The 26,039-nt window shown below is 41.7% G+C and overlaps 1 protein-coding gene across 2 annotated transcripts in view; it reads right to left on the reverse strand.

Annotated features, from left to right (window-relative positions):
- Positions 1–25,647, reverse strand: part of PRKAA2 (protein kinase AMP-activated catalytic subunit alpha 2) — a 72,721-nt gene extending 47,074 nt beyond the window's left edge. Inside the window, exon 1 of one of the 2 annotated variants that reach the window (XM_043999789.1) lies at positions 25,435–25,647. In XM_043999789.1, coding sequence (XP_043855724.1) covers positions 25,435–25,528 — 94 coding nt within the window. In that variant the 5' untranslated portion in view covers positions 25,529–25,647. The remainder of the gene's footprint in view (positions 1–25,434) is intronic. The other variant, XM_043999792.1, reaches the window with a different exon arrangement.
- Positions 25,648–26,039: the final 392 nt, after the last annotated feature.

Raw genomic sequence — 26,039 nt, forward strand, 5'->3', positions numbered from 1 at the left:
ATGCACGTGTGAGAAAGATACTGCCGAGAGAAAGGGCGTCTGGAAGGGAAGAGAACCAAGAGCAAGTGTCAAAGAAAGGCCTCAGGCAGAAGGAAGGATCCGGACTGAGTCCCGAAGAAAGGTAGGGGCAGAGGTGAGGCTGGAGGACATCTACTGCATGACAGCTAGGGCAAAGGCACCGACTGGGGGGAGACAGATGGTCAGGTACTTGGAGCAGCAAGGAGGCTGATATAGCCGGATCCCAGAGCACATGGAAGGCAGTCCTCTCCTAGAAGACTTGAAGAGGCAGCAATGGGCTGGGCTTTGAAGAGCCTGAAATGCCAAACATAAGATTTTATATTTCATCTTGCAGGTCACTGGAGGCTCCTGCAGTTGAAGGAGGGAAGGTGACCTGGCCCAATCCGAGCTTTTTGAAAAATCACTTTGTCAGCTGAGTATGGTTTGGAGGGGGAACGGAACTGAAAAAAGGGGAGACCAATCAGAAGGTTATTGCACTATTACTATAAAACTTGTGAAAGACTACTTTAGGGGCAGCTAGGTGGTGCAGTGGATAAAGCACCAGCCCTGGATTCAGGAGGACCTGAGTTCAAATCCAGCCTCAGATGCTTGACAATAGCTGTGTGACCCTGAGCAAGTCACTTAACCCACACTGCCCCACAAAAAAAAAAAAAAAAAGACTACTTTAGCTAGTCCTAACTTTCAGAATTTTGAAAGGGCTTATTATTTCTTTTTTTGACCACACTTGTGATTTCAGTATCATAGGGAACTCCTCAGAATACTGCCCGGGGAAATGAGTTTTCAGTGACTTGCCCACAGTATGTATAAAAAGTAAAACTAGAACCCAGGTCTTCTGCCTAGAAGAGCAGATCTATATACATTATACTACACTGTCCACGAGGCTAGCTTTTACAATTTTGAAACTCATCCTCCACCATGGATTTTAAACATGTATATATGTATGTAGGTATATAAATATGCATACAGGTAATCTGTGTGTATATAATTTGGGGAAATTGTTATTTTTCATAAATTATAAGCTTTTTAATAAGTTAAAATATAGCAGTATTCAAAATTAAGACAGCAGAAAAACAAAATTTGATCATTTTAAGTTATGTTACAAGTGATGAAAATCTAAGGGGAGAGAAAACAATTTATCAAAGTCTTAAAATATAAAAGACATCAGTAAATATTATAGAATTTCTTTGTGGCTAATGATGATGAATGTAAGAACAACTGAGCAATAACACTGTTCCCTGTTAGGAGTGAGGAAGGTCACTATTATTAGCAGAGATAAGAACTGCCTAAAATTCTTTCCTCAATAACACCATTCTAAAAATAAAGTTGTTCACATCCTTCAAAATAAAAACACTACTTTGCATAGCCAGTGCTATCTTTTGCATTAGATAAGAACTGAAACTTAAGGTATGGCAAAACTTCCATTATATTTGCTATTAATAGATTTACTAAAGACTAAAGCAAGAATTTATCTTTCTAAGTTCATGAGACATTAAATATTAATGGGGGGGGGATTATAACACTCTGTGCCATCCATGTGTGTGACTTCATTATTTCTGAAAGCCCCACGCCAGAAATCTGATAGGACAAATTTAATTATCTTTTTGACTCAAAAGTTACCTCAAAATAATTAAGTGAGAATATTTTGGGCAAAAAAAATACTGAAGGCTAAGGCCCATTTAAATTTTCTGACAAGTGGCATCATTTCTATGAATTTTGCAGAAAACTGGGTAAGGAAACTTTGGGCCAACATAAAAAAAAAATCCCCAAGTACTAGCTCTTAGTTATTTCCACATATCTAAAGCATAATGGAAAACCTAGGCTAGTTATCTCATTCATGAGACAAAAGAGTAAATTAGGGCCCAGAAAGGTGAATCCCTAGGTCATAGTAAAAGGTTCCCGCCGTCTGTACCTGCTTCTCCAGGTTCCTAGTCAGCTTTCCACAACCCTTCTGTCTATGTGAACTGAGGAATGGCTAAAGAAGTCTTAGAGGAGATGTTATAGCTTCCCCAAATGGTGACACTGCCACAGAGAAGTGTTAAACTTTTTCTGCTTGGTAGGTGAGGGTAGAGCACAATCAATGGGTGGCAGTTACCGAGAGGCAAATTTCATTTGAGCAAAAGGGGGAAAAGACCTTTCTCCAACTCCTACTTATATTACTAGTCACACTGCTAGGTTATTATTGTCTTAGTGTTTCTGGGTTGTCCCCAACTTACAAATGAGCCGCATATCCACACCACCAGAGAGCCCATGTGACTTGGACTCCTGAGTCGCCATGGTGGTTACCATAGCAGTGGTGGCATAAAGGGAAAAAATGCAAATTTGAAAGAATGTGTTGGTTTAGACATAGGAGGGAGGGAAGAGTCAAAAGCAGAAACCACTTATGGGAACTACCTTAAAAAAAGACAAAGTGGGAATGCCCACACACTGTCTGAAATTCATTTCACTTTGTAGTGCTAATTGAAATTCCACATATTCTACCAACTAGAAATTCAATTAGGGATTAACGAGCATGATCTTGTTAAAATGTAAATACCTCCACAAGGGATAAAGAGCTACCTTCCACTTAGACATTTTCCCCTCTTTGGTTTTAAACCAGTAATTTTATCCATATGGGAAACTCTTGCTGTGGGAATTCCCTTCACACACACACACAGATCAGCCCTGAGAAGTGCCTGAGGCCCTGAGAGGTTAAGCAACTGGTCCAAGGTCAGAAGGCCAGCAAATGTCAAAGGCTGGACTTGAACACAGCTTTTCCTGATGCCAAGGCCTTCCTCTCTCTCTTCCTGCAGGCTACCTCTCCACCCACACATTCGGGTGAACTTATGCCCTCTTAACACTTCTCAGAGCTGAGCAAGCAGCCTTGCAACAAGGGAAGCTCTGGCTGGCAAGTGGAAGAGAGTCTAATTCTGGGGCCCAAGCCCTGACTGGAGCATACAGCGGTGGTGACCTTAAGGCAGCACAACAATGCAGTGGTAATTACTAAGAATAAGAGTCAGTCCCCAACTGGTGGATGGTCATGTGCAGTTTTCAAAGGAAGACATCTAAGCAAGCTATCAATATCTACATGAAAAAAGGGCTTCAAATCACAAAGAATCAAAGAAATGCAAATTAAAGCAACTCTGATGTTCTCCCTCAGAGCCATCATATTGATAAAGTTGACCAAAAAGGAAAACAAATATTGGAGGGGTTAAAGGAAGATGGCTACATTGATGTGCTGTTGACGGGGCTGTGAATCGATGTAGCTATTCTGAAAAGTAATTTGGACATATGTCCCCACAATTACTAAACTCGGCATTTCCTTTAACTCATGGATACCACTACCAGGCCTCCACTCCCAAAGAGATCAAAGAACAAGGAAAAGGAACCATATGTCCACAAACATATTGATAGCACCTCTCTTTGTGACAGCAAAGAGCTGGGAACAAAGGGGATACCCACTCATGAGCATCACACCCTCATGCTATCTATATACAAGAAAGGTTTCAATGGGCCGTTTCCAAGAAACCTGGGCTGACACTGATAAAATGACGCAGAGGGAAGTGAGCCAATCTATACAATTACAACGCTGTAAAGACAAACAACTCTGTAAGACTCTAATCCACAGAATGGCCAGCCTGGATCCCTGAGGACCCATTATGAAGCCTGGCCACTGCCCCCAGTGGCAGAGAAATGATGGGGGGGGGGGGCCGGCAGGTAGAGACGTGGCTTTTTGGATGTGGCCATTTGGAGGGTGTTTTGCTTGACTGTACATGTTGGTAACAGAGGCTTTGTTTTTCTGCCTTTTGAAAATAAAATAAAATTGAATTTTAAAAGTCAATATACAAATAAATATATATGGCATCATTAAACAGAATATCCTGCGGTTCCCCCCTCAGTGTTGTGACTAAAAGCTTTGTACAGTGGGGGATGGTACTGGTGCTGGTGTTACTCCTGTCAGTTTTGCTGTAGTATTGAAATGTGGTTGTTGCCTGAGGAATCATTCTCTGCCAGTGGTTTCTGATTCCTCTGGACTATATGGCCATAGCCTGTCTCTCCCCACCCCAGGCCTCCCTCCATCACCTGCCAAAGTGATTCTTCCAAAGGGTAGCAGAGCTAGGGAAGAACACTGGGAGAAATCTAACAAAGTGATAAAGTAATCCAACAAAAGCCTGATGCGGGCTCGAAAAGTGCTTCTTTCCTAATAAAAATCAGGGAAGGTGTAGATAGCCAACTGTTTACCTGGAAGGGGGCATTTGGAAAGGACCTCAGCCATAACCTCTGCTCAAACAGCTGGGGGGGGGGGGAGGCACCCGTCCACTTTGGACAGCTCCAATTCTTAGCACATCTCTCCAGAAATCAAGCCTAAATTTGCCTCCTTGTAACTCCCCCCCATTGTTCCTGGTCCTGTCCTCTGGGGCCAAGCAGAAGGCTAATGATTCCTTCCCCTTAGTGAGAGCAATTCAGACACCTGAAGTCAGCTGCCATGTCTCCCAGGAACCCTCTTTCCTACAGGCCACGTGGGCTCATCTCCTTCCCCTAATCCTTATAGGACATGGTACTTCCCCATTCTAGCTGACCACCTCCGGACACGGTCCAGCTTATCATGACCCTCTCAATCGTGGTGCCCAAAACCAAAAGGATGAGGGCAGAGTACAGTAAGACTATCACCCTTTGGGCAGCTAGTTGGTACTACAATGGATAGAGTGTCTGGCCTAGACTCATCTGTCTGAGTTGAAATCTGGCCTCACTTACTGGCTGCGTGACCCTGGGTAAGTCACTTAACCCTGTTTTCCTCAGTTTCCTCATCTGTAAAATAAGCTGGAGAAGGAAATAGCAAACCACTCCAGTATCTTTGCCAAGAAAACCCCAGATGAGGTGGCCAGAAGGCAGAGGAGACTGAAACAACTAAATAACAATATCACCTCCTTAATCCCTAGAATTATCCTCGTCCTAATGCAGCCTTTTCACTAAGCCCCCCAGACCTTTTTCAGAACTGCTATATATCCCGCCTCCATCAACTTATATTTTGGGAGTCTGATTTTTTTTTTTTTTACCCAAGTACAACAATCTACATTTAACCCTACTGAATTTTATCTTAATAGATTCAATCCAACACCCTGGCTTACCATACACTGAGTCAGCTCTCTCTCTCTCTCTCTTTCAGCTTTATGCCATCTGTGAAACTGATGAGCAAACGTCTATGCTTTCATGCAAGTAAATGATAAAAATGTTCAACAGCACAAGGCCAAGGTCCTCCACCGGAGACCTACCACCATAACGACACTGAATTATTAAGGGTGAGTCCTTGAGTCTGGCCATACAGTGGGTTCTGAATCCACTGGCTGGTATTAGCAGCTACTCTACATCTCTCCATCACCTCAATAGGAAAAGAACAAGATCAAAGACAACTATGTTGACAACATTACTGTCATGTATTAGTTTAGCAATCCTGTCAAAAAAGGAAATTAAGGTACTCTGGTATGACCTATTTTTTTAAATTATATTTTATTTTCCGTTCTAATTAGCTCTTTCCTACTTCCTCCTCCCTCTTTGAAAAAGAAAAAACTAAACTAAAAACCATTACAGCTAAGAAAACAAATTTTCATATTCACTATGTGTATATGTGTAAATTATAGGCAGATTTGTACGTGCATATATAGTCACACATATACATATACACACATACTCTGTCTGCAGGTGGGACAGCCTGTTTCATCATGGGTGCCTCAGAATTGTAGTCAGAGTTCCTATTTTTCCAAACTTGTTTGTCTTTACAATCATTGTTATTGCATAAATTGTTCTGGTTCTGTTCACTTCATTCTGCATGACTTCATACAAGTCTCCTCAGGTTTCTCTGAGAACACAATACAATTGTATTCCATCATATTAATATATCATATGTTCAACCATTCCCCGATTGACGGGCACCCTCTTAGTTTACAATTCTTTGCCACAATAAAAAGAGATGTTATAAAATTTTTGTACATATTAGTCCTTTTCATCTTTCTTTGATCTCTGAGAGTATGGACCTCATGGGTCATATACAGTTAAATAGCAATTTCAGGCATAGTTCCAAATCATTTTCCAAAATGACTAGACCAGTTCACAGTTCCATCAACAGTGCATTAATGTACTTTTTTTTCCCCCACAGCCCCTCCAAATTTTGTAATTTTCCTTTTTTTGGGGGGTCAACTTTGCCACTCTGATAAGTGTGAGGTGGTATTTCAGAGTTCATTTAAATTTATGCTTCTCAAATTACTAGTAATTTAGAACATTTTTTAATATGGCTATTGATAGCTTGGATTCTCTTCATCTAAAAACTGCTTATTCATAATCTTTAAAAAATATATCAATAGGGGAGTGGCTTTTATACTTATAATCAGTTCCCTATATATTTTGAAATGATACTTTATCAGAGAACCTTGCTGCAAAGAGATCTGTTTTTCATTTTCTTGTTTCTCTTATAATGGTAACTGCATTGGTTTTGTTTGTGGAAAAACTTTTTTAAAAAATTTTATGTAATCAAAATTGTTCATTTTACCTTCTGTAAATATTCCTTTGTCTTGTTTGGTCATAAACTCTCTCCCTAGCCATAGATCTGAAAGGTAATTTCTTCTGGCGTGATCTATTCTTTTTTTATTATTATTTATTTACTCACTTTAAATATTCTTTTTTTTTTTTGAGTTCCAAATTCTCTCCCTCTCTTCAGTCCCTTCTCTATCCATTGAGAAGTGTGGCAAGTAAAACTATATATGGTCACCCTATTTCTGTCCCAAGTATAGGGAAAATTAGATGGCATTTATCATATATTTGTTACACAGAAATTAGAGGCTATTGCACCAGTTTGGGGGCATTAAGCATTTATTAAAGTATATTAAATATTAGTAGAGAGAGTGTGCATGGCTCTGAAAGATAACAAAGCCTAGCTAGGAAACAGAAGAGAGAGAAGAGAAAATGGGGAACCCTAGTGGCCTGCCTGTGTTCTCCCCAAGTTCCCGAGCAAAAGAGAGTGTCTGTGTAAGCTTGCTGAGGGCAGGAGCAAAACCCACCCACACACATTGTTCAAAGCCAGTTGGCTAGCATCACTCAAATCCACTGGTTCACTGGGCTTGAGGGCAGTCCATGAGTAGAACATACCCCCTGAGGGCCAGGCTCTCAGGTAGGTATGGTTTCAATCAAGTCAATTTTAAGTGAGTTAATCAGCAAAGTCAATCCAATCAATTCCAATATTATCCTCTTGAGTGGGGCCTCTGGGCATCCCAAAACTCATTATTTTCTCACAGAAGGCAAGCAATATATTAATTATACATGTGATATCATGCAAAATACATTTCCATATTAGCCATGTTGCAAACAAACAAAAATATTAAGATACTCTCTTTACTCTAGATTTTCAGGATAACATTCTCCTGGTTCTCCTTCTATCTCTCTGACCACTCCTCATTCTCCTTTGCTGGATCCTCCTTCCCAGTCATGCTCTCTAACTGTAGCTGTCCTTCAGGGTTCTCCCTCTATACTACTTAACTGAGTGATCTCATCAGTTCCCATGGATTTAGTCACCAAGTCTGCTAACAATTTCCAAATCTACCTTTCCTACCCCAACTTCTCTGTTGACCTCCAATCTTACCTCTCCAGCTACTTTTCAGGCATCTCAAATTCCTAACCCGCCCCTCCTCCAGCCTTCCCACCACCCTCCCAACTCCTCGGCTCCCAACCTAGGAATCACCCTCAGCTCTTCACTCTATCTCAGTCCCTGTCCCCACAGCCAAGCTGTTGCCAAGGGCAGCTGATTTAACCTTCTCAACATCTCTCAAATATGTCCTCTTCTCTCCTCTGACAATGCCCCCACATCAGCTTACATCTGGACTACTGCAATAGCTGCTGGTGAGTCAGCCTGCCTCCAGTCTCTCCCTACTTTAATCCAGCCTCCATTCACCAAAGTGATTATCCTAAAGCACCGATCCAACAATGTCACCCCCTACTCAGTTAACTCACAGTGGCTCCCTAGTCTCTAGAATCAAATAGAAAACCCTGTGTTTTATATTCAAAGTCCTTAATAACCTGCCCCCTGACACACGTATCTATACACCCTTCCAGTCTTCTCACATCTCACTCTTTGATCCAATGACACCAGCTTCCCAGCTGTTTAATGAACAGGATCCTCTATCTCTCAGCTCTGAGACTGGAAGGCTCTCCGGCCTCTTCCCCAGCCTTCCCTGGCTTCCTGTAAGTCCCCTCTAAAGTTCCATCTTCCATGGGAAGCCTTTCCCAATCCCTCTTGATTCTAGAGCCTCCCTTTTCTTCACTATTTCCTACTTAGCCTGTACTGAACTTGTTTGTACACATTTGAGCTGTTCTCTTCCCCTCCATTAGACTATTAGCTCCTTGAGAACAGAGTCTTTCTTCTGTCTCTTTTCATATCTCAAGTACTCAGTACAGTCCCATAGCCCTTTGGGCTTAATAAACATTTGTTGACTAACTGAAAACTCAAAGTTTGAACTATTCATGTTGCCTCCCTGGCCTATCTCTCTATCTCAAACAAACAAATACTTGGTAAGAGGACTTAGGACATGTTTACAAGCATCTCCTGGAGACATGAATTATTTGTTCTATATTTAGGTGATTTTTTTTTTAATAAACTAGAGAGAAAATTAGGCAGCACTTCTGCGGTCTGAAAGAATCCTAACCATCTGCTGAATGTCCAAATTTCTTGTAATCTTAAGATTCTGGAGCCAAACTGTATGTGGAAATGAATTTTTTTTTCCTTTTTTCTTTTTTTGGTGAGGCAATTGGTATTGTGACTTGCCCAGGGTCACACAGCCAGTAAGTGTCAAGTGTCTGAGGCTGGATTTGAATTCAGGTTCTCCTGACTTCAGGGCTGGTGCTCTACCCACTACTGTACCACCTAGCTGCCCCAAATGAAATATATTTTAAAGAATGGACTTTTAAGGCATCTCCCATCCTTCTTTGCAGAGGTGAGGGGCTACAGGTGTAGAATACTACTGATGTCAGATTTTTTCAAGGGGGCAGTTAGTTTTGCTGAACTAGTGTTTTCTTCTTTTGTATTCTTAGTTATGAAAAAAATGGTCTCTTGGAGGTAGAAAAGAATGAGATAGGAAAAGTCAGTCAATTTGTATTCATTAGTTGTTTAAGGATTAGGGATAAAAAGAATGGCAATAGACAGCTCATGCTCTCAAGGAGCTCACAGTCTAATGAGGGAGGCAACATGAAAACAACTGTGTGCAAACAAGGAACATACAAGACAAATTGAAGGAAATCTCAAGAGAAGGCCCTTAGGTCAAGGAGGAATGATAATGGCTTCTTGCAGAAGGTGGTCCTTTAGCTGACACTTGGAGGAAGCCAAGAAGCCAGGGGGCAAAAAGGAAGATTCCAGGCATGATGGTAAGAGATAATGCCCAGAATCAGAAGATGGAGCATCTTGTATGATCAACAGCCAAGAGCTCCATGGAACTGGAATGGAGAGTATGTGGAAGCATGTCAGCTGTAAGACTAGGCAGGTAAAAGGAGGCGTGAAAGGTAGGGGCCAGTCTTGGCAGTTGAATGAGATGACAGACTTGGGAGAGAAATGAGGCAATGAGACCAACCAGCTGGCATGAGGCGATGACAGCCTGCAGCACCAGGATGGTGGCGTGTTAAGAGGAGAAAGCAGAGTAAAGGAAAGATGTTAAAGAGGTAGAAAAAATAAGACTCGACCACTGATTGGCTACGGGGCATGAAAGTGGAGAGCTGAGCCTGACACACCTAGGGTTTGAGCCCCAGTGACATAAAAGCAAATCAACAATAATCTGTTTCTTTAAAAAAAAAAAAAAAGATCTTAGACAAAGAATTGGAAATCTCAAGGGAATGCCTGTCCATTGCGGAATGGCTGAACAAGTTGTGGTTATGAATGTAGTGGAATACTATTGTGCTATAAGAAATGATGAGCAGGAAGATTTCAGAAAAACCTGGAAAGCCTTAAGTAGACTGAAGTTGCGTGATATGAGCAGAACCAGGAGAACATTATACATAGTAAAAGTCATATTATATGATGATCAACTGTGACAGACTTAGCTCTTCTCAGCAATAAAACGATCCAAGACAATTCCAAAGGACTCATGATGGAGAATGCTCTCCACATCCAGAGAAAGAACTGTGGAGTCTGAATGCAGATTGAACCATACCATTTCAACTCTTTTTTTGGTTTTTGTTCTTTTTTGAGGTTTTTCCCTTTGGTTCTGGTTCTTCTTTTACAACATGACTAATGTGGAAATGTTTAATGTGATTGTACATATGTAACCTATATCAGATTGATTTCTGCCTTGGGGAGGGAGGGAGGGAGAAAAATTTGGAACTCAAAATGTTATAAAAACAAATGTTGAGGGGGCAGCTGGGTGGCACAGCGGATAAAGCACCGGCCCTGGATTCAGGAGGACCTGAGTTCAAATCCAACCTCAGACAATTGACACTTACTAGCTGTGTGACCCTGGGCAAGTCACTTAACCCTCATTGATTGCCCCACAAAACAAAACAAACAAAAACAAATGTTGAAAACTATCTTTACATGTAACTGGAAAAAATATATTATTACGATTGAAAAAATCTTAATTCTATTTTGATATGGCAAATGTAAATGTACTTTCAAGTCACAGAGCCTTTGTAAAATATTTACATAAAAAGCTAGATCTGTAACGATTGGAATAACGCCACCTGCTGGATACTTACTGTAGAAGAGTTCTGCCCATGAAGGGAAGGTCTTTGAGGGCAAGACCAGGAGTCAGGAAGTGACGCGGGCTAGTGGGAGGAGGAAGGAAGAGACTGGCGCTGAGTCTCGCGCTCTTTCCTCTGGACTCTGGTGGAAAGTGGAGCTAGAAATGTGCTCTCCCTTTAATAGATAGGAATCTAGGCCTTTCTCTCTCTCTTTACCAAACTCTTATTCTCCTTAATAAATGCTTAAAAGTCTAACTCTTGCTAAAGCTTATAATTTATTGGCGACCACTCATTAGATATTTTAGACAGTTTAGCTAGAATTTTAGCCCTTAACAGATGGCTGACCACGAAGAGGAAAGCTAACCCTCAGTCTTCTTCTGATCTTCTGGTTGGGTAAGAAATTTCCCCTCCCTCTCCCTTTAACTGCTAAGTACTGGTGTACTGGCTGTGTTTTCCTTTAAATTTTTTCGAATGGACCTTTTAAACTCCCTAATTACCCTATTTTTGATTTTAGTCTGTTTAACCAGACAAATGGGAGATATGATCATGTTAATGCTTTGTTTTTGTGGATTTTCTATTTTTCTTTTTATTTTTGTTAAAAGAGCCAGCAACTTACTCACACAAGGAAATATCTCTCCCTCTCCCAACCATGCTTTTTCAGAGAAACCTGAAGAGATTCCCGCAGCTTTTCCCAGTTCTAACACTAATTGTTGCTTTAATTTTGCATGCCTGGAGGCAATGACCCACCCTCTAGAAGCTTTTAATCCCCTAGCACCTGGAGGCAAAGTGGGGGAAGAGGAATCCAGGCCTGAGTTCAAAATCAAGTCTGATTCAAATTGCTCTGGTCCCTCCCCTCCTCTCCAGACCCCACCCTCTACTCCTCCCATGGCCAAGCCCATTGCTTCCCCTGCCTGGGAAGTCCAGAGATCTGATGCACATGCGCAACTTTTTCTACCTGCATTTGCAGCTTCAGGCTCAGCCCTTCCCCGGCCTGGCTGTGCTTTTGAGACAATCTTAGAAAACTCTTTAAATTCCAGATATGCTCGTTTTGTTCATAATTTTGCTAACCTGCTTTTGTCTTTAATTAGTAATCTTATAAAGCATTTGTATGGTGAAAAGACTGACAGACAATATAGAGGGGTTAAAGAAGAAAAACTTAAGCTGAATGAGAATGACAATCATCACCATAGTTCAAGACTCCGCTTCTTTTGCCATGGAAGGGTATATATTTTACAGAAATGTAGAAGTAAGCAGCAAGGTACTGATATGAGTATTGGGGATTTTAGATATCGGAATCAAAAATGTTCTGAATTCACTCAGAGTAATAGTATCAGTTCAGAGGTTACATAGGATTTCTATGCTATTACATATACATTTTGAAATTAATGGTATGGGTTTATTTTCATAGAGAGTTTCATGCTTTTGAGATTGTGTTTTATACTTAAGCTTTTACAATAGTCATGTGATCAAGTTTATATTTTATAATATTCTTATTAAGTTCACATTCATTTAGACTTCCTTAGTTTGAATTTCATTGTCTTTTATTGTTCCATGTGTATTTTCTTCTATTCGTTTATCTATCTAATTTTGAAAAATTGCAAGATGGTTTTGATTTCATAATACAATGTTAATTCTAGGAGTATTGTGCTCCCATAATCTGAGTTGTTTGTTTTTGTTATTTTTTTCCTCAACTGATTATTTGATCAAACTCTTTCTTTAAAGCATTTCCCTGGCAAATTGGTTGCCATGGCAAGTGTAAATTGATTCTAGAAGTACTATTTTTGATAAGCATATTCAAAAAAAAAAAAGAGGGGAACATTTGTAAAAGTTTTCTTTGAGATTGTGTTGTGATTTAACTTATATTTAAATGTTATGATTTTTCAAAAAAGAAATTGTATACTAAGTAAAAAAAGGGGTATTATTTGAAATTGTTGCATAATTATATATTGTGTTCTGAGTCAAGATGTATTCACATTTTTTGCAATCATTTATTATCCTCAATTTTAAATCCATATGAGACTTGGATTATGGGAACTTATCATTTAAGACATTAATTGCCTTTATTCTGAGTTATCAGATGCCAGTTGGCCAAGGTGCCATCCAATCACAAGAGGAATACATGCAAGAGCAGACACTGAACTGTCACATGAGGGGAGACATGCATGAAGTCAAGGTATGGCCGAGAGAACGGCTTTTGACAAATGTTGAGGTTGGATTCTCTTGGTTTAATATTTTATTTTATTTTTCCCCACAATATTGTACAGATGGCTGGAAGTATTCATCCCACCCATCTCACTTCTACACCTGGCTTCTATGCTCCCTCCTATATGCCTGATGCCATGGACATCTTAATCCCATGGATCTGATTAAGTCTGACTCAGTTTCCTCCAATATGTTCGGTGGCATGGACGTATATTCCATCCACCTATTTTAAGCCTGGCATACTGTATGGGCAGTACATATTGCTCAAGTGTGGGAATGCTCATATCCCATCATTTCTCTGTTCTTTTATGGTAACCCCCATAATTATCTCAGGTGTCATGATAAATACAGTGTTGAATTTGGCCTTGACACCTGTTACCAATTATATTAGATTTTCTAATTTCTCATAATGGCATGAGGATAATTAGGCAGATGATGCAAAAAGTGATGAAACAAAGATAAAAATTATTTTAAAAAATTAATATCACAGCAATTGTCTTCTCAGTAATATTATAATTTTAAAGAATGTTTCAATTTTGTTTTATTATATGTTTCATGTGTAACAACTAAGACTCTGAATTCCCTTAGACATGTTTTTGAGAACTTTCATTGTTTGATTTGATTATTGACAAAGCTATTTTAAAGTTGTGTTAAGCTCAATTTTGTAGGAAATTTCCTGGCTGATTACCAGCATCCACACATCAACCCCTGAAAAGACTTCCATTCCACGACTACACCTAGAGGACATCTGAGAAAAGACTTTCAGAGACTTTAAATGAACAGTTTTGATTTGTTGTTTTTGTTGGTTTTTTTCTCTTTCTGTTATAATATACACCATCTGTAACATGTATTCTCTGCAGAGGCTCTCCCTTTGCAAGACTAATGTCAAAGCGTCGGTTCATGAGGACAAAAAAAAAAAATCGCCCCTCTGGACAAAACTTTCCTCTCTTCCTTTTCTATATTGTTGTTCACATATTATTAGTTAGCAATAGTTATTATATTCTTTTTACTGTTCCATCAAGGAAACATTTTGTTTCTTGAGGAACAACAGGGGGGACTGTAACGATTGGAATAACGCCACCTGCTGGATACTTACTGTAGAAGAGTTCTGCCCATGAAGGGAAGGTCTTTGAGGGCAAGACCAGGAGTCAGGAAGTGACGCGGGCTAGTGGGAGGAGGAAGGAAGAGACTGGCGCTGAGTCTCGCGCTCTTTCCTCTGGACTCTGGAAAGTGGAGCTAGAAATGTGCTCTCCCTTTAATAGATAGGAATCTAGGCCTTCTTCTCTCTCTTTACCAAACTCTTATTCTCCTTAATAAATGCTTAAAAGTCTAACTCTTGCTAAAGCTTATAATTTATTGGCGACCACTCATTAGATATTTTAGACAGTTTAGCTAGAATTTTAGCCCTTAACAGATCTCACCCTGTAACATCCTGTTATCTTCACCAGGGCCAAGGTGGTGTCTCAGTGCAGAGTGCTGATCTTCATCCTGCCTTAAATGCTCACTAACATTGTGACCCAGAAAAGTCATTTACTCTCTTCACCTATTTCCTTCCCTTCCAGTGAGGACAGTGTCTATAGGGCTGTTGGTTTAGGCATCCAGCAAGCTCCCAGGCTCATTTTGACAAGCACCACTCAGCTTCCATGTCTTATATGGGACTAGGCTTTGCCTCCCAAATTGCTGGTGCTCTTCACCTGGTGAAATTGTCTTACATGCTAAGAAACGATGAGCAGGCAGATTTCAGAGAAACCTGGAAGGACTTACAGGAACTGATGCTGAGTGAAGTGAGCAGAACCAGGAGAATATTGTACACAGTATCAACAACAGTATCAACAATTGTGTGTTGATCAGCTGTGATGGACTTGACTCTTCTCAGCAATACAATGGTCCAAGATAGCTCCAAAGGGCTCTTGATGGAAAATGCTCTCCAAATCCAGAAAAAAAAAAAAAAAAGAACTATGGAATCTAGATGCAGACTGAACCATACTATCTCTATTTTTTTTTTTTTGGTTTTCCTTTTTGAGGTTTTCCCTTTTTGTTCTGATTCTTCTTGAACAGCATGACTAATGCAGAAATATGTTTATTGTGATTGTACATATATAACCTATATCAGATTTTATAATATATATATAACCTATATCACATTTTTATTTATACTTTTGAGTGCCAATTTTTATCCCTCTTTTCCTCCCTCTCCTCCCTGAGGTGGCAAACAATCAGATATGGGTTATACATGTATGATTATGTAAAACATTACCATATTTGTCATTTTGTACAAGAAAATATGCTTAAAAGAAAAAAATGAAAGAAAGTGAAAAATAGCCTGCTTCAGTCTGCTCCATCAGCATCGGTTCTTTCTTTTGATTTCTTGAATAGCTTGGGTTCAGTAAAGGAGCTTTGCAGTTCCCTGAAGCCAATCCAGCTCCCTTTCCTCTTCCCAGTCAACTATGGATCTAACTTCTTATCCATATGTACCAGATGTCTGATATATACACACTGATGGACAAGTTCATCTCCACCAATTGGTTATCCTTCCCATGCATGTAAAAATCTAGGCAGTAATAATGCCCCACTCACTTAGTCTTTCTCATGAAAATGGCCAGGTCAAACTCGAGTCATTCCGGAATTCTTCCAGGAGTCTTGGCAACGCTGGGAGTTGATGTCATCAAGCACAATGTCAGCTGTGCCCAGGAGCCCCTCTTCACTCTGGACTCTAGGCTGGATCTCCTTTCAGGAGATCATTTCCCTGCTTTGTGTATCACCTAATATTTATGCTCCAAAGGTCTTTGAACTGAGTTATTTCTATTTTATAGCCTTCAAGAAGTGTGATGGGAAGACACATGTTAGAAAAGGGTCTTAAGGAAAGGTTTTGTCCAGCTAAATAAGATAATCTTTCTTTTTCATAATCAAGAAACAGAATAGTACAATCGTACATTATCTTTGGTCAATCGTTACAGATATAGTCCATTGTTGGATAGTCCATTGTTTCTCACTACAAACACCCTCAATACAGGATGCTCCCAATGCATGCGTACAAGACTCTCATAAATATTTTGTGACAATTGGAAGAATAAGCATTGAGATCAGAATGTACTGATATTAAGAATGCCTAAGGGGGCAGCTAGATGGTATAGTGGATAAAGCACTGGTCTTGGATTCAGGAGGACCTGAGTTCAAATCCAGCCTCAGACACTTGACACTTAACTAGCTGTGTGACCCTAGGCAAGTCACTTAACCCTCATTGCCCTGCAAAAAAACAAAACAAAAAAAAAGAATGCCTGAGACTTTTTTTCCCAACTCCTTTGATACATTCCCCTGCTCCCAGTTCTTTGTCTATCATTTCTTGTATATTCTCCCATAACCACTTCATCCAATTGGGCTGTTCTTCCCCTCCTTGCTTGCTTTAGTACTATTTCTGCCCCCTCCATAAACACATCCAGGCCTATGACATTAGATCCCAAGTGGGGTGATTTCAATGTCCATCAGAGAGTTCATTATAATGGTCTGTATAAATCCTTTACTTTTGTTTTTCCTCTTTGTTGTCCTTCCTCCATTTTCATTACTAAATGCCCTTGGGATGTATTTACTTAGTCAAATATCTTGCCAAGCTTTCTTTAAACTGGTTTTACCTTCCACTGTTTCTGCTTTGGCAGGACAATGCTCATATTCATTCTTCCTTTGTAACATTTTACAAGCAAGTTAATATCCTTATCTGGTTTTTCTTTTGGCACCCACCCCCCTCTGTTTTGCAAATAAGTCAGATATTTGTTGCCTAAAACATTTTCTTGGCTCTTGTACTCTCCTAGTGGTGGCAATTAACTTACATTGGTTAAACCTCTATATAAAACCATTGTCTTCATACTGATGTCATTTATGTTATCCATTTCCCATTTCTGATGGCCAATTATCTGTTCATATAGGTCAAGGTTAATGTACACGAGATTTTTTCTCAGTAGTAATCCTTGATCTTTATTAATTCTGATCTTAGTTCTGACAAGCTGGGGGCCCAACACTGAATGCTAACTCAGGAATAAGTCTTTTCCTGTTCACTAAATTATTTCACTTTTTGTGGTGTTATTTGGTGCTCATTCACCAAGTTCAGCACCTAACAATTCTTTTCTGAAAAAAGTGTTCATGATAGAAAGATCTGAGGCTTCTAAGCAATCTTGAGTCTGTGGCCTCTCTCATTCCTTCTTCTTAAACCATAATTTCACACATTTTTCTCCCATCCTCACCTTTTCCCACATTTGCACTGAAGTTAACCAAGTATCACAGCATGTGTAATTTAATTTGGACGGTCTTGGTAAGTTCTTGTTAAAAGTCCTCTACCTCTTCACTCTCAGAAATTGATGTTCTTGTATAAGCTGCAATGATCTTGATAGTAATCTTTAGGGAAATGCCCGTCATCAATATTACAATACACCATGGCCAAATATGGCTTACACATAGAAAGTGCTTTATAAATCTAATGTTTGTTGAACTAAAATGAAGATAATAGATAAAAAGTACGAGATAAAGGTAAAATACCACATAAATGGAAACTATTAAGATTGTGGTCCACAAATTGTAGTCACAAAATCTCTAAACACTGAAGGGACCTCAGGGGCCATCGGGTTCAACCAATACCGAACAGGAAGCCCCCTCAGCATATTCACAAGGTCAAGCTTCTGCTTGAAAACACTCCCCGAGCAAGGGGAAACTGACTGTGCCCAAGGCAATCCATTCCATGCTTGGATCCTCTTAATGGTTAGGAAGTGCCTTCCTTACAAGTCACCATCTCCTACTGCCTTTTGACTTGCTGGGCTAGGCCAGACAAGTCCAATCCCTTTTCCCCGTGAAAATGTCTCAAATAATTGATGACCATTGTCAAGTCTACGTGTGTCTTCTCTTCTCCAGGCTAAACCATCCCATTTGTGTCGACAGATTCTCATAGAGAACAAACTCGAGGCCTTTCACTATCCTTGCCACCTTCCTCTCAAAACTCTGGCTTCTCAAGGTCCTTCCTAAAATGTGCATCCTAAGCTGAGAACAATCTGATGGATGTGGTCTGTGCAGGACAAAATGTAACAAAACCACCTCCCACCTTCCTAATTCTAACACCTCATCACACAGTTCACATTTTGAGCCTGAAGCCAATCTCTCAATAAACATTTATTAATCACCTACTATGTGCCAGGCACTAAGAATAAAAAGATAAAAAAATGAAACAATCTGTCCCCTCAAAAATTCTACTGGGAAGATGAGTAACCATAAAACTATATTCAGAATAAATATCAGGCAGGTAGGTGGTGCAGTGGATAAAACACTGGCCCTGGATTCAGGAGTACCTGAGTTCAAATCCGGCCTCAGACACTTGACACTTACTAGCTGTGTGACCCTGGGCAAGTCACTTAACCCCCATTGCCCCGAAAAAAAAAAAAACACAGAATAAATATCTACAGAACAGAAATAAACACAAGATAGAATTAAGTACAAGGTAGTTAGAAGGGGAGGGAACTATAGAGATCAGGGAAGAATAATTCTTTCAGAGGTGGAGGTAAGGAAGAAGGGCATTCCAGGTAAACAGAATGTTCAATACAAAGGATTGGAGATGGGGCACCATGTTTTAGGAACAGAGATGACAATTTAGCACAGCAAAGTGTGAGAATAGAAGTAACATATGTGACTGAGATCAGATCTGGCCTTTAGAAGCCCAGCCAAGGTGTTCATGTTTTATTGCAGAGGTAATAGGGAGCCACAGGGGTTTTTAAGGAGTCAGTCACAGGGTCCAGCAGTGTGGAAGGTGGACTGTAACACAGGGAGATCAATAAGGCAAGCAAAAATAAAAGCTTTATGAATAGAGAGAAGTCAAACACAAGAGATGCTGTGAGGGTAGAAACAACAAGCTTTGTCAAAGGGCCAGCTTAGCCAAGGGAGAGGGAGAAGCTGAGAATAACTGCAAGGTTACAAACCCAATAGACTGGAAGAAAGGTAGTGCCCAGGATAAAATCCCCAAGTTTGGGGGGAGGGAGCAAGAAGAGGAGGATAATGAACCATTGTGGACACAGAGAGTTTTCAAGGTCTCTGAAAAGGCACAGTTTGAAAAATGTCCAAGAGGCAGCTGTTCATGCAGGACTGCAGGGAGGAGAAAGACTGGGGCTGGCTTGTGAATCTGGGAAGCATCTGCATAGCTCTTGGGAGCTGATGAGAGCACTAAGGGAGAGAGAGAAAAGATGAGAGGCCCTGTGCCAGAGAGCCTTAAAGTTCATCTACTGACACCCCAGGTCTTTTTTCAGACAAACTGCTGTCTGGCCATGCCTACCCCACCTAGTCCATGACGTCAAGAAAAATTCTACACAAGACTGTACATATAATCCCAGTGAATTTCATTTAATTTGATTGGAAACCTGACTTTTCTCTTCAGGCTAACTATCCCGCCATGCCTTAGGTCACTGGTAGATGAGACAGACATGACATTTGTCATTAATCCAAGTCTTTGATAAAAATGTGAAAAAACACAAGGTCAAACTTGGATCCCAAGGTGAGGGAGCCTCCCCTGGAGATCTCAAAATGACACTGACATGAATACCTAACTACTCACTCTTTAGTTGACTGACCACACCAAGTTCCAAATTCATCTAACTATCCTATAGATAGCCCCCTTTTTTTCAAGAACAACTGGATGGGTATTGTTCAATCCCTTGAGTTATAGATGAGGAAAATGAGGCCCAAGAAGTAAAGTTAAGCATTCAGAAACAGCATTCAGGATTCTAAACCAGACCTGACTACATGCCCAAGGCCCTTCCCACTGTACAACCTTCCACATAATTCTAGCAATTGGGCGGGGGCAGGGAGGGGGGATACCTTAGGGAACAATGAACTACAAGGTGATTTTTTTTTCCAAATCATTTGTACATTTCAGACTATTAAATGAGATTTTCATTTTCAATTTTCTCATTGCTTAGTAAGTTTTTCTTCTGATCCCTAAAACAGTAACACTAGTAAATCAATTTATTTTTAGACCTCATAGAATTTCAACTTAATTTCTATTCAAGGATTAAATAGCCAATGACCTAATTTTATATGGCAGTTAAGATACAAGTGTTAAGAGTATTTTGCATTCCATAAAAGTTGAGACTTGACCTTAGAGCTAAGAAGAAAAACTAAAAGAATATAAAGTACTCCTTACTTCCATATCTTCAGTCATATTAACATTAAATCATCCACCATCCAACCTTTGAACAGAAATTAAGTTAAAATTCTACAAGGTATAAAATGTGAAAGATTCAGAAAGGGCCTGTGCTGTTGTTTCCCTTCCCTAATGAAATGATTAACCTGAGTTTTGCAGTAAGTCCTGTAATCCAGTAAAGCAAACAACCAAATGGCTCCTAACCTCAGTTCATAAATGACACTATTTGGGGAAGATCCTTCAAGAGGTGGCATGGAAATTTCTCAGAAAATCCACTCCTTATAGGAGAGGAGCCCTCCTTGAAACAAGCTTTTTATAAATCCACCCGGTTTATGTTAGACTCAGATGTTTTTAAGTCAGCAATTCAAACTTGTAAAGAATAATTGCAGAAATTTAAATGGTCCTTTGCCATTGGATTAATTAGCCCAAATGGCTTTTCGTTTGACTATCAGGGGCTTAAGACAAAATAAAATAAAAGGATTATTTTTTTATACAATGTGAAAGGATACAAAGTCAAGTTACATCAATCCAAACCTTCAGGTGATAAGCACTATGCTGTGTGCATTATCCCTGCCAGGAGCTAGTTTGCACAGTGACATTTTGTAAGTAAGATTAATTCACATTCATAGAACATTTTAAAATGCTGACAGCACAACAACCTTATGAGGTATTAGAGAATGTGGGTGTTGAAAGAGACTTCAGCGGCTCATCCTCTGCTAATTACGTCCAGGTTACTCTGTCTATCCTGGATCTTGTTTGGCCAGAGTTGTTTTCATGTTGTCTCCCCATTCAACAGTAAGCTCCCTGAGGGCCGGGACTTCCTTTTGCCTGTCTTTGCATCCCCAAAGCTTAGCACAGTGCCTGGCACACAGTAGGCTATTATTAAATACTCCATGACTAACAACAAAAAAATCTTCTCTACCTCATACCCAAAAAGTGATCTTTCTGTTCTGGCTATAGTACAACTAATGAGAGAATGCCCACTACTACAATCAAGTTAGACCATGTGAAAATCACAGATGTTACAATCTCACTTTTCTAGAAGAAATTACTCTATTTCTTAGACTGCCAATGATTTACTCATGCTAACACAGCTAGGAAATTTCTGAGGCAAAATTCAAACTCAGGTCTCTGGACTACAAAACTACCATACTACTACAGAAAGCACAATGAGATATCGACCCAATTCCAAATTGTTATGAAGATTTATATCATGTATAGAACTTCAATGGCATACATATCATAGATATGTGCATATATATCATATATAAATATATTATATAATGCATATTTCTGTTATCTGTATTATCTATTAATATATTAATATATTTATATACAAATATATCATATTATGCCTATAAAATCTACAAAGATTTAAACTATAATAAATATGACTGTATATTAACTGTATAATTAATTTATATTTATAATCAAAGCTGGTTCCTTCCTTATAGAAAAGCAGTCTAGTCCTGGCTACCTCATTTAGTTGATATTTGACCCCTCAAGCCTCAGATTCCTAGTCTATAAAACTGGCATAATAACACTTGCATCATATACCTGTCAGGCTTATCATGAGGATTGAATAAGATAGCATACATTAAAAAACTTTCTATATCACTCTATGATTACAAACTATTTTTTATAATATAACTGCTTTGAGGTAAGTCTTGGAGCAGGGCAAAGTAGAGAGTTTCCAAGGGTGGAATTTGAGGGGGAAGGGGACAATAGTTACTCCATTTTTTTAATGTACTTTTTTTCATGCCAACAAGTTCAGTCCAACAATGCCCATGATACACTGCTATCCAGTTGCTCAAGGCTCGGTGTTCCAATCTCACCTCAGGGGAACAAATGTCCTTCCCAGTTCTGCCCTCCCCATCTGTCTACACTACCCATCTGTCTACACTCATCACAATGCTTTCAAAAGCAACCTAAGCATAGAGAGTACCTAGAAATCAATGCTCTCCCATGCCAAAAATGAGGAAGGAAACACCACCTGCTGATCTTGGCCACAGTTCTCTGCACAACGGGCTTGACATTCCTCATAAATAATGAACCTGAAGTAAGAATAACACCTGGCACACTGATAGAGGAATTAAGACTGGAGGAAAAGGCTTCAAAGGGATGTTGAGACTACCCACCCTCCCACCTGAAAAGGAAAAAAATAATCTACCTTTTAAAAATTTGTGTCCAACAGTCATCAGGATGAAACTTTAACCAGCTGGCTCTAAGAATTGGTTCAATGTATGATTAATAGGAGCAGCTAATGAATCTCCAGGAGTATTACTGAGAGAACAGAACAAAGAGGATACCAAGGGCAGGATATGCAGAATTCCACAGGTCCCCTACGGATAAGGAGCCAAGCACCCTGTGAATCCTATGACTAAGAACATAGACATTCACTTCTCAGAGACAGCAGTCAAATCTCTAGAACCCTGGCAATGAGGGTGGGAGCTCTGCCCAGAAGCCCCTCGGGACTATCCCTTCAGAATCACAAAACAGGGTCTGAAGGACGGTAAAACATCTCCACCAACCTCATTTTGCATGAGGGAATGAAGGCCTAGAGGAAGACAGGGATGGGCAAAGGTGTCAGAGTGAGTTAGAGGCAGCTGGGAGCCAGGGCTCCTGATGCCCAGCTGTTGCCCTTCCCACTAAAACCATGCTGCCTCTGGAAAAGTGGTCAGACACTTCCTGCAAACTGCCTTGCCCTCCCTCCCCTCCAAACCACTTCGAAAAAGCCTCAGAATTCCCTTACCATCCTCATTATCCTAGAACTTTACAGCACTCAAAGTAACCTCAGAGGTCCTTTATTTCAACCCTCATACATCCCCATAGGACTCCACTAAAGACCTCTGATTTCACGCAAATGAAGGCCAACTGAGGCCTGTGGTGTGCTGGTAAATGTTAAGTCAGCTCCCCCAGGAAAAAAACATTGTTCACATGATACATTTTTGGGAGGTGGGGCAATGAGGGTTAGGTGACTTGCTCAGGGTCACACAGCTAGTAAGTGTCAAGTGACTGAGGCCAAATTTGAACTCGGGTCCTCCTGAATCCAGGGCCAGTGCTTTATCCACTGTACCACCTAGCTGTCCCCATGATACACTTATAGAATTAGAATGCATTACCTCGAAAACAGCGCAGTCCCTTCTGGTTCAGCTCTTTCTTTCTGTGGGGTTGAAGTTTCCTTCCCTGTACCTGACACCTTTGCTTTATTCCTGGCTCATGCAGAATAAGTCAAACTTTCTTCTGTGCTATAGGCCTTAGAAGGCCTGAAGACAGATCACTACCCCTGCACCTTAATAGTCAGGATAAACATCCCTAGTTCTTTCAGCAAGCCATGGATGGAGAGATTGTGGAAATGTGACAATGCCACTGCTAAGCTGTAAGAACAGAACAGAAAGGGGGCAACTAGGTGGCACAATAGATAGAGCACCAGCCCTGGATTCAGGAGGACCTGAGTTCAAATCCAGCCTCAGACACTTGACACTTACTAGCTGTGTGATCCTGGGCAAGTCACTTAACCCTCATTGCCTGCAGAAAGAAAGAAAGAAAGAAAGGAAGGAAGGAAGGAAGGAAGGAAGGAAGGAAGGAAGGAAGGAAGGAAGGAAGGAAGGAAGGAAGGAAGGAAGGAAGGAAGGAAGGAAGGAAGGAAGGAAGGAAGGAAAAACGAACGAACGAACGAACGAACAGAACCTTGCAGGCCAGGTCTTTGGAATTTTACATAGGAAAGCTGTCCCTCATCTTTGGAATAATGTTATCTCCTTGGGAATTAGTGTCATTCAAAGTTCAAGCCTGGTATCACCTCCAACCTGACTCTCACTCATCAAACTATATATTCTTTCCTACACAAAATTACTCTGCATTTACTTTTTGTTTTATTTTCATTTTCAAGGCAATCTGGATTAAGAGACTTGTCTAGGGTCAAGTGTCTAAGGCTGGATTTGAACCCAGCTCATCTTGACTCCATCGCCCTTTTGCCACCTAGCTGCCCCTGTATTTACTTACTATATATTTTTAATTTACTTACATGTGTAACCTGTATTTCCCTTCCCTATAGAATATAAACTTTATAAGGACAAGAAACTGTTTTATGATTTTGTCTTCCCAGGGCCTGTTCAAGACTTGCACAGAGCAGGTGCTCAATAAATGCATCTATAATGAAAGAGCTTGGGAAAAAACTTGAAGCAGTATAAGATATCTATTACATTAATGATCCTATCATACTCTAATAAGAATAATTAACATTTTTTGCATTTTAGAAAAAAAGTGTTTTCCATCCACCATCTCCTTTGATCCTGGAAACTACTTATCTGGTAACCACTAGACTATTACTAGTAACCACAGTTACTAGTAACTAGTGACCACTAAGTATTATCTCTTCCATTTTACAAATCAGAAAACTAAGGCTCAAAGTGACTGACTTGTTCATTTTAATGGTGGAATTTGAACTCAAAGCTCTTTCCTAAGCCTACGAGTTAATAACATCCATTCCCTGGCCAAGACTCTTCTGTGATCCCAAAGAGCTACAATGTGGCAATGGCACCAGCCATACCTCCCCCCCCATAACAAGGCAATGCCCCGCCCAGGTGGGACAAGCATTTCTCACTAACCCCATTCACGGTGGAGCACACTGAGGCTGAAGGCTGGGGAAGGGGGAGCCACCGATCTAGGGCCCCAGGGCAGGGAACTCAAGAGTTGGGGCTGACACTGGCACCCAGACCTTCGAGGAGCCCAGAGAGGGACAGGGGCTGGCCTGAGGTCATACAGATTCCTGGCTCTAGGTGGGAGGGACCTCTGACACCATCAGTGCAACTCCCTCCTTTTACAGAGGAAGAAATCGAGGGCCAGAGGAGGGAAGTGACCTGCCCAAAGTTCCTGCACAGTCAGTATTTGAACACAGGGCCACAGACTATGGGGTCTGTGCTCTTTTCATGAGGAAATGGGGAGGGGGGGCTTCCCCTCCCCCGAGCCCCACCCCGCACTGAGAAGCCCCAGAGGAGCTCAAGGTCACACAGGTAGCCCAAGGCAGGGCTGGGGCGGGAGCCGGCGCCTCCAAGACAGGTGTGGGAGGGGCGGGGAGGTGGCCACGCCCCGCGGCCCCAGGGGAGAAGCGCTCCCAGCGCCCCCTCCCTCCCCCAGACTGCAGTGTCGGAGGGGCGCACAGTCCCCCTTCCCCCGGGCCCGCCCGGCCTCGGTCCTGGGGGAGGGGCGCCCCCACCTCCTCCTCCTCCGCCCCCGACAGGTGTATGTCGGGAGCAGCGCACAGGTAACCCCCCCCGGCCCCCCTGCCCGGCCCAGCCGCGTCCCACGGGGAGGGGGCGCCCCCCCCAGTCCCCCCCAGCCAAGGCGCGCCCCCACTCAACTCTTCACTTTGCCGAAGGTGCCGACCCCCAGCGTGTCGCCCAGCACATAGTGGCCGATCTTCACGCGCCCGTCGTGCTTCGGCTTCTCCGCCATCGTCCGCTGGCCCGGGCCCGGCCCGGCCCTTCCTCCGCACCGCCGAACCGGCGGCCGAGCCCCCGCCGCCTCCGAAGCCGAAGCCTAAGCCGCCCCGGCGGAGCTGCCCCGAGCCGCCGCCGCCGCCACCGCCGCCGCCGCTGCCGCCGGGGTTGCTGTCTACCCACAGTGCCGCGGGAGCCGGGGGGAGGGGGGCGGTGGGGGGGGGGGAGAGGGAAGAGGGGCGAGGAACCCCGAAGGGAGGGGCGAGCGCGAGGGAGAGAGCGAGAGAGAGCAGCGCCGGGAGGGGAGGGGGGAGCGCGAACTGTCAGGAGGAGAGAGGGAGCGCGAGCACCGGGAGAAGGAAGGGGAAGGGAGGGGAGCGGGGAGGGAAGGGGAGGGGAGGGAAAGAAGGGGAGGGAAGAGAGTGAGGAGGGGGAGAAGAGGGAGGGGAGAGGGGCGGAGGAGGGAGATGAAGCCAGGGATGCCAAAATAACCAATAAATCACAAAAGGATCTAACTGCTTCCTGGG

The sequence above is a fragment of the Dromiciops gliroides genome, chromosome 4 (genome assembly GCF_019393635.1).
Source record: "Dromiciops gliroides isolate mDroGli1 chromosome 4, mDroGli1.pri, whole genome shotgun sequence".
NCBI lineage: Eukaryota > Metazoa > Chordata > Mammalia > Microbiotheria > Microbiotheriidae > Dromiciops > Dromiciops gliroides.